This window comes from Miniopterus natalensis, chromosome 9 (assembly GCF_054644295.1).
Source record: "Miniopterus natalensis isolate mMinNat1 chromosome 9, mMinNat1.hap1, whole genome shotgun sequence".
Lineage (NCBI taxonomy): Eukaryota > Metazoa > Chordata > Mammalia > Chiroptera > Miniopteridae > Miniopterus > Miniopterus natalensis.
Genome location: NC_142089.1, coordinates 43,970,229 through 43,987,261, shown reverse-complemented (window position 1 = coordinate 43,987,261; position 17,033 = coordinate 43,970,229). Strand labels below are relative to the sequence as shown.

General features: G+C 36.8%; 1 protein-coding gene across 1 annotated transcript in view; it reads left to right on the top strand.

Moving 5' to 3' along the window:
• NEGR1 (neuronal growth regulator 1) overlaps positions 1-17,033 on the top strand; it is a 724,815-nt gene that overhangs the window by 549,367 nt on the left and 158,415 nt on the right. Inside the window, exon 6 of the mRNA XM_087820521.1 lies at positions 10,863-11,014. Coding sequence (XP_087676647.1) covers positions 10,863-11,014 — 152 coding nt within the window. The remainder of the gene's footprint in view (positions 1-10,862; positions 11,015-17,033) is intronic.

The following is a 17,033-nucleotide window of genomic DNA, read 5'->3' as shown; positions in this document are numbered from 1 at the left end:
GGTAAGAATACATTACATTTGTATAACACATTGTGATATTCAAAGCATTTTCATATGTGGTAGTTCTGCAAAATGTGCACATTTTTATATTTCACTTACATAGAGTCTACTCTTCAGACTTGGAGTGCTGCATGAGAAAGATAGAGAAAAGAAAGATATAAACACATAATAATAACAATTCAAATGGTGCAGAAAGACAAACTGTGGGACATACGTTGCTGTTCCTTCAATTGGTCTTCATTCCCATATATGTATCTCTAACAGTGTATCTCTCCATCCTAAGGGGTAGTCTCATGTTGAAGGTCTGTAATTAATATAATGTAGTATAAAACTGCTACTGCAGCCATGGATAGTGATATAAAAACAATAGTCTGCCACAGTTTTGGAACATATATCCCAATGAGCACAATTTAAACCTTAGCAAAAACTACTACATATGCATACTGATTTACAAATTATATATATAAATTTCTGAACTAGTACATTGCATACATTAAATGAAGTACCACAGATAAGATTTAAAAGATGAGATATCAATGGACATTCTTAGGTGGACTTTCTGTAATTTTCTTCCCACACTCCAATAGGTCACTTGGTACCCATCTTGGGGTCCTTACCCTCTGTTTTGAAAACTCTTGTAAAGTATGGTATTTTAAAGTGAAGACGTTTAAAGAATTTTCAAGGTCAGTTTTAATGACATGCAACTTTTACCCTATATGCTGACTTTGCAATCGTATGGTATATAACTTATGTAACTCACTCTTTATAATCTTATCCATTCCTTCCATCATTTTAACTAAGTTACACCTGAGGGGGGGAAAAAACTGTACCTCATAAAGGTTAAATGACTTGACGGGAGGTTTAGGATGAGGAACATAATCTAATTTCAAGGAAACTTAGGAGGTGGTAAATATGTTTATGGTCTTGGTGGTGATGGTTTCACAGGTGATGGTTTCACAGGTGTATACTTATCCTCAATATATATACAGCTTTGTATACATTGTATGTACAATACATTGTATGTACAATACAAAAGTCGGCTTACAGTTGTGTATACATGAAACAAAGACTTTATTCTTGTACTATTATTATTATATTATTTCCCATATGAAAAATTCTAAACCTACTTTTGCCAAACCCTATATAAATATAAAAATCACTGAAGTGATTTTTAAAAACAGCAGAAAGCAAGACAAACCCTTAATTTCCTGACTCTTGTGTCAATATCCCTCATCTAAATTTTACACAACAACTTTGATTACTCAGAAGAGACTAGAAGTCTCTCCTCTCTCTCTTTCATTCTCTCATTTGCAAGGCCATTCTTATAAGAGTGAGCAGTTACGTGCTCTGATTTAGAATGGAACTGGAAATAACTTCATTGCCACCCCATGTTAAAGATGATTTTCCTCACTGAGCTCAGATTCTACTTCTTCATTCAACCACATGCATTAGGCACTATCTGTGAGATAATTTGAAAATTTTGAAGGGAAATAAATTCCTGCATTGAATTTCTAATGTTATCTCATTATTATTTTATTTATTTATTTGTTATTTTATTAATTTCATTCTGTTGATATTTCACTTCTTTTAATAACCAAAGTCTTATCAGTACAACTTCATCACCACTGTGATAGCTTTGTCATCTGAGGTCAGCAAGGTAAAGGGAAAATATGTGGAACAAGTAGGAGCATTTCTACTACTGAGAACTGGAGAGCCCATGTCCATGTATGACATAAATATATGTTATTACACTTAAAACTTGGGGCTAGCCAAACAACGTTGAAAGTGGGCCATCTCCAGTCTATGATTTGTCGTAAAAATCACCACAGTGAACTAAGTCAGAAAATCCTAAGGAACTCTAAATCGAGTCTGGTAAAAGTGCACAGCAAGAGCCCATTCAGCTCAAATCAGAACATTAACAAACACTTTAGGGAAAGGTAGCTTCTGTGCTGGACAGCAAAGGGTGAGAAGCCTTTCCAAACATCACAAGGGATCAAAAATGATCACAGGCAAGGAAAGAACACTAGCAATGTTTGTAAGCATTATGTGGAGAGTTCCTTTGTTGTTGTTTTTTTATGCCTGAGGTACAGGATGTGAAATCAGGTGTAATAAGAGTTAAGGTTAGAAAGGCACTTCAGGGCAAGAATTGGAAGGTCTTAAATGTCATGGTAAGACATTTGGACTTGATTCCATAAGCACTGGAGAGGCATTGAAGAGCTTTTCATGAGTAGTAAAACGTGCATGCCCTGTCTTATAAAATGTTTCTTGAAGCAGTTGGAAAGAATGGAAGGGAAAGAATATGTCATTGGCTGAAACTAGAGTATTGCTTGTGCAGTTAAAAAAAAAAAAAGCAAGAGAGAAAATATGGTATTTGTATATTTCAGTAACTGATTAGATGCAAAGAAATGGCAATTTGAAGGTAATTTCAAATTTTCTATCTCAATAACAAGGCAAATGGTGAAGCCATTAGCTGAGGCTGGGAACACAGGAAAAGAGATTTGAGAGGGATTGGGCTGAGTTTGTTTGGGACACACTGAAACTGAGATGTTCATACTTTTTCTAAGCAAGGGAGTGTCCCTGAAAGGAGGCATTCACACACATTTGTGCCTTTCCATGATGCCAAGTTTATTAAGGGATACCACCCCAATAGGCCCATAGATACATGCAGGTTACACACCGAGAAGGAGCTTACCTGATAGAAGCAAGCATCCTGCTCAGTGTCCTGTCATTGGCCACATCCTCAGGTGGAGAGGCAGCTATTGATCTCAAGTCAGGTGTCTGCAGTAGAGTGGAAATCTGGCAGGACTCTGAACATGGCCTGAGGTACAGCCAAGCTCTAGTGCTGGGTGGTCAGCTCTGAGATTTTATGGCCCACCAAGGGTGGAGATCCCACTCATGTCAGTGTCCAGATGGAGTCCTTATCCAAGTATCCAGACTTGTGGTTTTGGGTGTTCCAGGCCCCTCCTAAGGGTATTCCCATTACACCCCATTACCTCAGTCTTGACATGCACTTGACATAACTGTCATGACTGACAGTGACTACAAGTTGGATTGTCAAAAGCATCCAAAAAGTCCACTCTGATCTTGCTCTAGGCCAATACTGCATACACAGTTCCCCCAGTCCCCCCCCTGTGTCCTTAAATTTATAGTTATATTTTTAAATAAATACCTGATCTTATGTTATACTTGAATCCCTCCAGTGACTCTTCACTGTCCCTAGAATAAAGTCCCTAACACCACAGTAGGGCATGATGGACCTTCATGTTTTGGTCACTGTTTACCTCTCTGGCTATGAATTTTGCCATACTACCCTTTCACAATAGAGCTGATAACCATCTGAAATATTTCAGTTCCCAAACTGTGACATGATCTTTGCCTTTCAGGCCTTTTCACATGTTGACCCCTTTGCTTATAAGCCCCTTCCATGTGCACTCTTGCCTGGTTAGCTTTGGCTTGCTTTGTTCCACTAGTCCTTAAGTCTCAACTGAGATGTCACCTTCTGCAGGAAAATTATCCTGCACCTTTTCTACTTTTGGAGGAAGCTCTCCAGTAATACCCCCATGAACTGACCTCTGTCAAAACACTTATTAGACCATATTCAACTTTTTTTATTTGTCTATCACTCCTTCTAAACTATAATCGACCTGAGAGCTAGGATTCTTCCCTTTTCACCATTGAGTTCACTGCCTCTAACATGGTGTTTTGGAATACACTCTCTTATAAGAATGAGCTGTGTAGCCTTGTAATAATAATAAAGTAGGTTCACTCTTATTTTAATACACTCTCAAATTGATGAGAATATTAGTACCAGTGCAACCCTAGGTTGTGGGATGCTGTCCACCGAATATATGATTAAAGAAAGGGAGCTGGTTTCATTGCTCAAGTCTGACTTCCCAGGATTTCATTTTTGTGAATGCGGCCTCTGCAAAATGCTTGTATTGGTATATTGTAGGATGAAATTTGACATTAAAACCATGGACACATTGATGTTAGAAAAGCAGTTCAAGCAGAGGGGAGAAATCTAGTCAGAGGCCAGGTTGTCAGGGATACAAGATTCACTGCAGTCAGGAGAGGACTGACACCTGCACTGTAGATGCTGTTTATTTGATGTAGGGTTAAAAGGCAATATCTTCCCCGTACTGAATCAAACTGTCACAAGTAAGGCAGCTCAAAGGTCTCTAATCTAAAATTATTGATTTCATTAAAAATGATAAAGTAAATAAGACATACATTTTAAATAGCCTAATAAAGTCTAAATTATTAAAGCATCCTAATATATTATAATAACATTAATATATTCAAATGTGCAACTAAAGATAGATAACCCTTGGGGTTAAGAAGAGAGTGATGCATGATATTTTTCAGTCTGTTTCTAGGAGTAACAGATACCAGATTGTTTTTGAGCCTTGAGTACGAAGCAACGATCAACCAATAGGTTGCTATAGCAGCATATCCACAACAATTTTCGTTTCTCTCTAGTTTCTTACTCCTCCTTCTACCTTTTTTTTAATCTACCCTGCACATCTGTGAAAAGCTTAGATGAGGTTGATAATGCACATGTAATTGATACCGAGTTTGGCACATCTTAAAATCATGATGCCATGATCTTTTCAGTCACTCTCCCACATCTTTTCTTTAAAAATAATTTCCTGTGTGCTCAATATTTAATATTTTGCTACCATCTGAGAGGAAATGTTCTGTCTAAGAAACAGACCCTATCATTAAACAAGAATAACACCTATCATATATCTAGTGTCTACTTCATTTGATATATCTATATATGCATATGCATAGATATTACATTTTATATATTTAAAAAACATTTTTATATCAACACTTTGAGATTGGCTTTATTTTTTCCATTTCACAGATGAAAAAAACCTAAAAAAAAACATTAAAATGTGAAGACATAATTTATTCAGTCAAGCATATAGCATTTACCTGCTGTGTACCTACTAAGTACCCATCACTGTGCTGCATGCTTGGAACACAATGAGTAACAATAGCAACCAGGAGCCTTGCCCTAAAGGAGTTGCATTCTAATGGGGAATATGGACAGCAGTCAGAGTCATACTAACATGTGAAAACTTACACTGGAGTGCTGTCACCAAGAGAAGTATTGATGTTATGATGATGACCTGACCAAGTCATCGAGAGCACAATCATTCTGTAGCATCACTAGCCCTTGAACTTTAGGGACAGTTTTGGAATGACTTAAAAATATTGTGTTCTCGCCCAGCGGGCGTGGCTCAGTGGTTGAGAGTCGACCTGGGATCCAGGCGATCTGTGTTCGGTTCCCGGTCAGGGCACATGCCCGGGTTGCGGGCTGCAGCAGATCAATGACTCTCTCATCATTGACGTTTCTGTCTGTCTTCCTCTCCTTTCCTCTCTCTAAGATCAATAAAGATATATATTTTTTTAAAAATTAAAAAAAAATATATTGTGTTCTTGACACTTGCCTATGTTTTATTTTTCTACCATTCTTGTTATATATTGCATATATACAATGGGGAGAGATTTATTACCACCCAGATATTTAGTGAACTTAGGGGAAGAAAACAAACATTCACTGATGCTGAAGGTTTGTGTGTTGGGGTAGGTAGTCTGAGTGGGGAGGAAGGTGACAGTCATTTCTTGCTTCTCATTTGGTGACTGTAAGTAGCCTGAGAGGCTGATTCTATTGGAGTCTAAAGACAGCTTCTGTAAGAGGTTGCACTGACCAGCATAACTAGCCCCAGATAGATAGTTAAGAGCCCAGGGAAATCTCCAGATAGCTACCTGAACTTAACTCTACATTTTCTTTGACTTTCTATCCCATTAGATTCACCCCATGGATTGAACTTGGCTTTCCCTGGAATGGATGCCACATAATACTTTATTTAGCTCCTTTTGTTTTATTTGCTGGTGTGATTTGATTTCCTTGAACCAAGGTGATTTCTGACTTTTCTCTCTAAACGCAAAGGCAATATTTTCATTCCTACTTGATGATTTGAATACCAATAGCTATTTTGGGAGAATTCCAACAGTAAGAAGACCTGCATTTGAATTTTGGTTCTGCCACTTATTAGATGGTGCAAGATGAATTAACTTAATCTTTCTAAACCTATTATCTATCATTTGTAAAATGGTCTAATAACGCTCACCTCCTGGGCTTGATATGAAGATCAGTTGATATCTACATTTGAAAATGTTTAAATGTTTTCTGAATGTCAGTTTCCCTTACTCATAAACATCAACATTTTTTTGTACAATGTTGAAATTTTTTGTTAGATTACTTCAGTCATAAATGTGCTAAGAACAGCTAACCTTTTCACGCACAAAATGCATTTGTACTCACAATGAAAAGGCTAAAAGTACAGTCATGATTTAGAGCCAAAATGTATGTAAGCAAGAACTCTATCATTGAGAGAGTCATGATGAGATATATTGTTCAAGGACCTATATGCCATCTCAATCTTATCTTCAGATTTTCAGGTGGAGCTAAGTTCCTTTAGATTGTAACTGTGTCATATTTGTCTTTTTCTCCCCCTTTGGTTTCTAAATCAGTGCCTCAAGCATAGCAGGCACTTAATCATCACTTGATGACCAAGTTGAACTTCATTTCCATTAAGAACATATCACAGTTCTACCACTGTCACTGGACTGCTTTGGCACTAGGGGCTGCACAGACTGACCTTTCCTGTCTGCTTGTCCTGTGACCTCCAGGTTCTTGATTCCTGCAGGAGAAATTTCAAGATATGAGTCTAGGTGAAACTGAGAATAAGTTTATTAAAGCTTGGGACAGTGAAGCAAAGGAAGGGCCCCTGGAAACAGGGTCAGGGGGTATGCCCAGGATAAGCCTCCTCTGCCCACTGCTCTTCTGGGTGCAAGTCTCCTTGGGGCCCTTAAAGCTTAGGATAGAAAAAGCAAGTTCATACCTGAGGAAAGGGGGTGAGAGTATGCTCAAAGAAGAGCCCATGCTGGCATTCTTTGTCCTGAGGGTTTTGTCTATTTTCTATAGGCAGGAATTTTAGGGGAGGTCCAAGGGGAGGATCTCAACGGAATATTCATTATATTTTTGGCTAGGTCTTTTAGTATGCTGATGTAAAATGAGTGTATTGGAGGTCTGGAGTCATTCTCTGGTTAGTTTCACCTCTACCTTGGATTAGCCTGACTATAATTGTTTTGTTTTACTTTTTTGTTGTTTTCCATCTCCCTGACTAAGGTGATTTACACCACCTGTTCTTGGGTCTCTTTGGTCAGGAACAAATTCCTAATTCCTGTTGGTGGCAGAGGGTAGGAGACCACAGTGTTAGAAGAATCTTATAGCCATCATGTCCATTGAATAGTAAAGTGTGAAAAAATAAAAATGGCCACACATTTCTAAACAAACACCATATGCTGTCAATCTGTTGTTGAGGAAAGGAATGCCATATTTAACCCCTAACTCAACAAAATTAGTTTCTCTCTCTTTTTGGGGGGATGGTACTATAAGAAAAATGTCTCATTCTATAATCTAAGTAAATACAAGAATGGTTCCCTTAGAACTTGAAAGAATGAAGTGTTTAGGGAAAAGAGATACAGAACTCCAAATAAGGCAATATTCTGAATTTAGTTCTCTGGTTTTGTTGAAAGATATATTATAAACTATTGTTTGATTTGTCACTTTTAATTTCACATCACTGGTGCAAGGAAGTCTGGTTTCAAACAAGTCTAAAATGAATATGAAAAATCTATGGAGCCAGGATCATCTGTGAACAGGCTCATAAGTGCATGCCTGAAACTGATCAAGGATTTTCTTTAACATAGAATAACAATTTAATTTGCCAAATATATGTTTTTATTGATATTCCATATTGGAATAAATCTGTTTCATAAAGAAAAAAAGTGCCATTCATTAAAGAGGTTTTTTATTATTTGTTTTTAGTTCAGGAGTAAAATTACATTAGGCCCACAGGACTTCGTGGTGTGACTCAAATTTTTATATTCAATAACCAAGGGTAGATGTATTCATCTTAACAAGGCCTCCATTGTGATTAAAATATCCTCTGCTGTAAACACTTGTTTATTTACCTGATTCTTATCTTCAGCTTTGATCTTCTCAAAGGCCTTCAAAAATCTTCAAAGATCCTGTGTTACGCAGCCTGTTTCCTAATCACATAGCACAGAATCATCTTTGTAGCAATTTAATGACTATCTTCAGAATTGATATAGCTGAGAAAGCCCTTTATTCCCCACCAGGATACCTATAGGAAAATCACAGAAATACACTCTTAAGAGATCTACTCCGTCTCAGAAGTCACTCTCCCTCAAGGTCAGCTTTGCCAAGGCTCTTGCAGCTGTCTACCAGGCAAAGATAGGTTCTGAACTGCAGAAGAAAGGAAACTTTGGATTCTCCAGTAATCCCAGAGAGGTGGCTTCCCCTAGATTCCAGGGAAGATACTTTTCTTTTTTATTGGCCATAATCACCTGACAGGCTGATCGGAGCAGCAGGGGTTGGAGCACTAATGTGCACTGCTGGCCAGAAGCCAAAAATAGGCCCAAACGTGCAGAACATGGATCTGATGCATGATTTAGCAACATCTGTGGCTTTTTCATCAGATACATTAAAGGACAGAGAATTGGAAGCAAGTTTAGAAAGACAGCCATAAAGAACATAAGCACACAGTGCCATGAAGTAACCGAATATATTCCCTCGAGATTTTCTCCCCAGAGTCTAGCCAGGTGAAGACACTTTTTTTTTCTCAATTCTCTAGCAGCAAAATGAATCTTGGTATGGTAGACAGTGCACTACAGGGATTTAATAGTCTAAGGAGTTGCTGAGAACTCTGGAGAATGCGTTCATAGCATAGATATGAACAAATTGATTTGAGCCATAATGGTTATGCTCTTAGGACAATGAAATTGTGATTTTTTAAACATAAAACATAGACTAATTGGTTAAAGACAAAGTTATTAATGTGATGCAGAAAAATATGCAATATCACTGTGGGAATTTAGCATACATTTTGATAGATTTGCAATATGAGACAGACGAGTAGAAGCTCCCATAGTCTTAATATTTTATGCCCTAATTTCTTGTATCACAGTTTGAGATCATTAGATTTATTGCTTAAGTTAAAGTTTTTCAATATTTTTTCAACTCAAAGTTTTATTAATCTGATTAAAGTTTGAGTTTTAGATAAACCAAATCCAGCTAGTACATGAAATAAAAGTAATTCCCAGAGTAATCAAGCAGGGCTGCTTATTTTAACCTGCATTTAACTGCAGTATATTTTATCTAAATTCAGATGCAAGTCACATAACGCAAAGCAAGGAATTTCAACCTAAATTCTCAGGGGAATGCCATTTATTAGCATCTTTGAAATTAAAGAAATTTTTAGTACTAAAACTTGAACACATTAAAGAGGACACATTCTAGAATATATTCCCTTGAGCTTTTCTCCCAGAGTCTAGCCAAGTGAAGACACTAACCCATGCCTTTTGGGTTATAAGCCTACATAGCCCGTATTGTGATCAGCACAACTTTTTTACAAAAAACTTGGGGGTTATCTAAGAAGTTAGTATCTGGTTGGCATCCTCATTACAGCAGAATTCATACCGAGAGAGAGAGTTTCTTGAAAAGGCCACTGGAAGGTGCTTACCAGTCCCTGGGTTGTGGGGACATCACTCAGACTCCATCGACCTATGAACTATTCATTATGTACTTAGAATACCACTATAAAGTGTGATGTAGGATTCAAATATAATGTATGTCCATATGGCTGTGCTTTGTGAGGAATTTGAGGCAATGTAATTAATTTGGGTTGAAAAGACTTGTGTGCATAGAAACTGCTAGAGAAAATTCAAGAATGTTGGTTTTGGCTTTCTAAAGTCCACAACAATTTGGAAGGAAACATACAGAGAGAAAGAGAGAAGAGTCCTTTAAGGAGCATCGGAGAAAGAGAGATAAGACTAGGTCAGACCTAAATGAGGAGGGAAGGCCTAGATGGCAGAGATAAAAGGAAATGATGACTCTTGAGGATAGATTCAGGGAAAAGGGAAGCAGGTGTGGGCATGGCAAGCACTGAGAAGAGAAAAGCTGTAACAGCCGATGTGAGGAAGTGAGAGTGAGGACCTCTGCTGGTAGTCTGGAGAGAGAGTATTTGGTAGTTCCTATGGAATCCAGTAAAAATGAATCTATATTAAGGCCCAGAAAAGTTAAAGGACTTTCATAGGCACATCCCTGAAATGCAGCAGAGACGAGACTCAGGTTTAAATACTACCCTTAATGCTGTGCTTCCGCCTGGGCTGTACCCGGCAGCAGTAACGTGGTGTGGACTCTGGACGCAGACCGCCTTATCTCCACTGCAGGGTTGGCTTTCATGGGAGTTACCCAACAACACCATCTGAGTCATCTGGAATGGCCTATTCCAGCCCGTTTATCTAGAAACCATCAATTTGTGCTTTTAATGGACTCTTTTTTTCAAATGTATCTTTATTTTTGAAAGTATTACAGGTACCCCTTTTTCCACATTGACCCCTTCTACCCCACCCCCGCCCCCACCCCAGGCCTTCACCACAGTTATCTGTGTACTCTTTCTTGAATTTAGCAGATGAGATGCCATTTTTGTGATGTGTTTAATTTTCTAAAATACAAAATAATGTGTAAATAGGTCATGCATAGCTCAGTTTGTTAAATAGCGCAAATAATTCCATAAGAACAGTCTGCAGCTGACATACAGCCTCTCCTGCCCAATATCAAATAGTTGTAACATTAGCATGCTATTTACTAACACCAGTGATCGAAACTGTCTATGGGTTGCCGTTACAACCCCATCTAAGATAAAAATGAAAATGGTGTTTATAATATATATTTACCTAGAGTTCATTTTGTCTTCTAGGCTCTTCAATGGCCAACAAGGAATTATTATTCAGAATTTTAGCACAAGATCCATTCTCACTGTTACCAATGTGACACAGGAGCACTTCGGCAACTATACCTGTGTGGCTGCCAACAAGCTAGGCACAACCAATGCGAGCCTGCCTCTCAACCGTAAGTAACACAGTGTTGCCAAAATGCCCCCATGGGCCTCTTGGCTCCTATCTCTCAGTTAAGATAAAACATAATAGAGAATGTTCATTTTAGGACTCAGCCTGATGTGACATGTTCCTTACACAGAGGAACTTGGCCCCAAAATAATATGGTTGAGAATTTTATAATCCCTATGGAAGTCTACATGTGCTTAGAAAAATGTCTCAGAGCTGAGAAAAGGGGAACAAATTGCATATATAATAAGATCCACTGAAAAATGTTTTTTGCCTGAAGAGAGTTGGTTTGGTGAGGTTTTGTTTGTTTGTTTTTGTTTTGTTTTTTAAAATGTATTCTGTGATCTTGAAACATGAATTAATTTCGGTTGAATTTACTCTTGGTTGGTTTTCTTTAGACACTCATCTTGAAAGAGCAAGAATTTCACATGCCATAAATAAAATGAAATAATAAATAAAGGATCATGTACAGAATATTTATCCATATAGAGAACCTTTTTACTCAAAACTGTATTTTAGAATACAACTTAAGGTTTTACTAAAATAAATACTCTATTTATAATGTACCTTAGTTCCTAACTGCTAGAAATGAAAACAGAAGAGCCAACACAAGAAGTTGAGGGGAAAGCAACCTATTGTAATGTTTTCTCCTGCAATTCATTTTAGTGCTTTTTAGAAGCTGAATCACCAGCAAATTGTTATAACCATTCAATATTCCTGATTTAAAAATGGAGTGTTTCTCAAAATGTTCAAAGGAGATGACAGAGAATACACTGTCTTTTCGGTTCCACAGTTAGCTGAATCATTCTTATCACATATATTTTTACTGAAACCTGATGTATATATTTATACTATTATCCTATGATCATAAGCTGTCTCTGAAAAGTGCAAATATTGTGTAGTTAATCACAGACATGATCATTTCCATTTTGGAGAAATGAGGATGGGATATATAATAGTTCTACTACTTAAAATATATTATAATAAGAAGTTTTATGATTTGTAAACTTTGAATCACCATGATTTAGGAACCTCTGATGTTAAATAAAATATATCAGTTTGTTGTTAATAAAAAATAACCACTTGAAAATGATTTGTTCTATATACACTTTTCAAACATTACTTCATTTGTTTTTCCAGCTTAATATTACTTAATATTTCTTACTATCGCCACTCTGAAAGAAAAACATTGCTCGTCATGCAATAGGCATATATACTTGCTTGAGTTCCATGAGAATGGTTTATTTAGGGTAATTATGAATAACATAAACCATTGAAAATATTATAGAGTAGTGTGAATTCCAGATTAATATAAATCTTGATAATTCTTTGGTATGTTATTAATATTTTAAATGGTTTAAATATTCAAGAATCTGAAAGAATAACTGAATTAAAAAGGCAAGGTAAAGAAAAATTTAAGGCTTAATAACATATTAAGTTTTTGCTATTTAAATTTCTAAGTCACATTGTGATACTAAAAACTGAAGCATTAATGAAAGCAACAAATTAGGAGCAAATGTCACTTAGTTGTTTTACTCTGGCAACCTTAACACAAACATCTGGAAGTGAAACGCTGCTCAAAAGGCTTCTAAACATGATATCTTCAGAATGGACTTCAATGATTTCTCTCTCTCTTTGCCACTGGCTTCCTGTTTGTAAAAGTGCTACAAAATACTGGTGCAATTTGATTTACTTGTTAATAAAAACACAATATGTAAATAGTGTCTGTAATTATGAACATAGCCCTGGAAGTTTAAAGAAATATTCATATATAAGAACTCTTGTATGACTTCATCCGAAGATCTTATTGCACTAATCAGTCCTGTGTACAATAATTATTTTTATATATTTTCATATTTCCACAAATTATGTTTGTTGAGAAGACAAGATCATATCTGATTATTTTATCCTTCATATCACCAATACAGTGCCTAATATTTAATAGCCAATCAGCAAATCTTTAATAAATAAATGAATTCAACATTGAATAAGTGATTAAAAGGGTAATAAATAAATGTCTGAACTGGATTTTAGCTATAGAATGTACATTTGTAATCTCTAGATATACAAAATAATGTCACAATGCTTATTGTTAGCTTACTGTGGACCAGATCCTACTCTAACCTCTTCATGTGAAATTTGTTCATCTAATTCTCATTCAACCTAAAAAGATAAGTTTTATAATTCCCTTCTTACAGATGAAGAAACTAAGATAAAGATAGATTAAAAGCTTGGCCAAAGTCAAATGCTTAATAAGTCAGTAAGTAACAAAGCCAAAGCAAAAACTTGAATCCAGGCTGGCTGCAGAGCCCAAGCCTTTCACTCCTACATTTCACTATCACGATGAACGTAAAACCGGCGGTGGAGTGAAAGATAAATTGTGTCATTTGCAACACACTCTTTGAAAGATAAACCTGCCTATAACATGTTTGTTCTTCTTGTAGTTTTCATCGACTTTTCTTTAATAATTTAGCGTGCTATTATTTAATTTATAAAAGCTCTTTTTGAGAATAAATGTTTAGATATAAAAGACACATGTCAGATATCAAATGTAAGTACATAAAGGTGAATGGGGTCAATGTTTGACTGAAAATGTATACAAAAATGAGACTCAGGGATGTTTAAACACATTTTTTATGGTATTTTGGTATTTTAAAACCTTTTGGAATGATACAGTTATCCAGCCCAGGCACTTGTGAATCTTCAAATTATGTGTGGGGAAAGGCAGCTTTCCTAAAATTCGTACCATGCTAGCTGGAGAGTGAGTGATGTGTCCCTTGATAAGAACCCCTGTGATATCTTTACAAGATCTATGAATGGGAAGGTCTTCAACTTCTAAACTGATCCAAGACTAGAAGCCAGTCTAAGCTGATCTAATATTGGCCTGTGAACTGTTCATTTTTTTTAATGTGTTATTGAAGATCAACCCATTCTATAGCTAAGGGATTATGTAAAGCTAACTCACCTAACTTCTTATCGAGAAGTAAACCCCAGAGTCTGCCCCTGTATACGTGGTGATATTTGGAACATGCCATGAGTAATCAGATCTTCATGCTTTCATGATTTGTATTTTTGAACAGTTAATATGCTTGAAGACAGGGTAATAAAACATGTGACTTACCTCGCATAGTGCTTATACATAGCAAACACTCAAACTGGTTGAGAATAGCATTTCAACAGGGCTTCAGCCTCTGGGAATCAGCTCTCCATCCATAACAGTTTAGGAAAAAATCCTGAGGCTATTACTGTCCACTCCTAGCTTGGAATAACCTACATTTTCCAGATCACCAAGAAGACAAAAGGCAATAAACTATAATTTAGAGCTTTGTCATAACTAAGACCATCCAAAATGGAATGTATCATATTTCATTATGTGTATGTTTTACATAAAGAGAATCAAGAAAGTCTTGATTTGAACCAGTTTTACCACATCAGTTATGTGTGACTTTGAATAAGTTACCAAAGTGCCAAATCCTCAGTTAATTCACTTATAAAATGAGGACAATGATAACTTCCACCAGGATAAAAATTAAATGGGACAATGCATGTAAAGTGTTTATCCACTCATCCTATATCAAAGTAAATATTCAATTAATGTTAATTATTGTTATTATATCATATAACCCAAGAACACTCACTTCATTTCAAAAATTTATATATAGATGGCTGACCTTATTTGATGACTGACTGCTAGTACTTTACTGAGTGATTAGATGGGAAACCCTTACTGGCAAGCCAGAGAGAAGGCATGCAAATTTGAAATAATATTCCAACTCTAGCTTACAACCCCATCCCTTGTTCAGTGCATAAATCAGACTTTGTGGCACTAATTTCAGATTAAATACGATGTTTACAGCATAGAAGCTCAGACATCTAGGAGATCCAAAGAGTAAAGGCAGAACTGAAACAATTGTTCTATTCTGAGGCTCATACAATTCACTCTATAGCAATATTCATTCTTCAAATATGTATTTTGACTGCCCACAATGTGCAGAGCACTGTGCTAGATGCTGGATATTGGAAATAAAAAGATTAATATAACTGGAACCCTATCCTCAAAGAGTTCTGAGACAAATGAGAGAATGGGGACAAGAACACAGGCAGCTGTGTTGCAGTATAGTCAATGGTACTGTACTAGGGCAGAGAAGAGACTGATAATTCAGTCTCAGGTGTCATGAAAATACTGTCCTCTATATGTATCACTATATGCATTATAACTAAGATGCAGTTCAAATGCCATTTTAGTCATCACTATCTCATTTTTAGAGGCAGTACTTGGCAGAATTTATTCAACAATTGTGAACACAATGAGAGAATCATCAAGTCAGTCTTAGTGATTCAGAGCAATCTATAGGGGAGATGACCCTTGAACTAAGGATGTGATTGGGTCAAGTCTGGGTGTTGGAATGGTGATGAGAGAGAGAGAAACAGAGAGGGGGGGAACTTCTCTAGTATGGAACAGATTTGACATGACAGTATGAAATAATCTGACACATTTGAAGACATGTGATTAGAGTAAAATGTGGGAGAAGAGGCTGTTAAGAGATGAGGCTGGACAAGTTGGTGAAATTAGGACAGGAAGGCATGCAAATAAATTTAGACTTTATCTTCCTGATTTTGGAGAGTGAAAAAGAAGAATACAAACGGATTTATTTTCTGAAAAATATTGTTAGGCAATGTGGAGGGCTAAATCCAGCTTATTAGATTTATAATAATAAAGGCAAAAGAAGATAATTGCACAAAAAGAGTAGCAGGAATGAGAGAGTTGAGAGGTAATTAGGAGAGAGAAGTTAATGAGTAGAGAATAGAAAGGGAATTGTAGCACTCTAGATAACTCCCAATCTGGAGAGAAGAGCAGGCAATTGTAGGAATCTAGGTAACTCCCAACATTTAGTTTGGATATTAACCAGGACAGAACACAATAAGAAGATTAGCACTTTTAAATTTGGATAGAAGGTAGAGATTGAAAGAAGAGAAATAAGTTCAATTTTAGACATATTCAGTTGCAAGTGATTGATGTTCAGTAAGTAGCGGGATATGAAGTCCAGAATGGAGATATGATTTGGAAGCTATCACAATAGAGTTGGTAGTTTCAGCTATGAGAATAAATAATATTTCTCATAAAGACCATGTTGAGTGAAAAGATGAGCAAGGACCAAAATCCAGGCAAAATCAACATCAAGAATGTTGAGGAGAGGGCAGAGGAAGAGAAGCATCCTGCAGAAACATGTGTTGATGGAGATGCCGGAGGAAGATCAGTGCTGTAGAAGCCATGGAAGGGGACCAGGTCAAGAAGAGGGAAGGTCAGCAGTGTCTGATGGTACGTCAGGTCAGAGAAAGTCTGAAAGTCAACCACTGTCTCTGACAATCAGAAGTGACTGGTGATCTTTGCCAGACCAGTTTCTGTAGAAAACTGGGATTAGATGCCACATTTCTATGGATTAAGGTTAAATAAGTAGATGAAGAAGCAGAGACATGGCAATAAACTTCTCTTTGTACAAGCGAGGCTGTGAACAGAAGAACACAGGCTGATGATCTCAGCAGCTGGTCTGATCTGGGCTTCTTAAGGCCCAATTAAATCTCAGTCTTTGGTGAACTACACTTGCCATGCTTTTTGCCTTTATTGCAAGTCTCCCTTATTCCAGTTTGCCTCTTTTCTCACATCTTTCTTGGGTCCCAGAGAAAGAAGAAAGGGCTTTGATTTAATATGAAGTTACCTTCAATGCCTTTGCCTTCCATGCCCTGTAGTCCTTAGACTGGAATTGTAAGAGGGACTGTACTTGTAAGTACAGAAGTTAGCAATTTCATCTATGTAATTGCTTCAGGTAGAGTATACACTTTCTCAAGTAAGGGGAAAACAAACTGTATGGTGAAAAAAACTACAGGAAAGCTAGTATACACTGAATCCCTCATCCTCCAGAAACTTCTGAAGTATGTCTGCATTTAAAATGTCTCTTTGTGTGTTTGTGTGTGTGTGTGTGTGTGTGTGTGTGAGAGAGAGAGAGAGAGAGAGAGAGAGAGAGAGA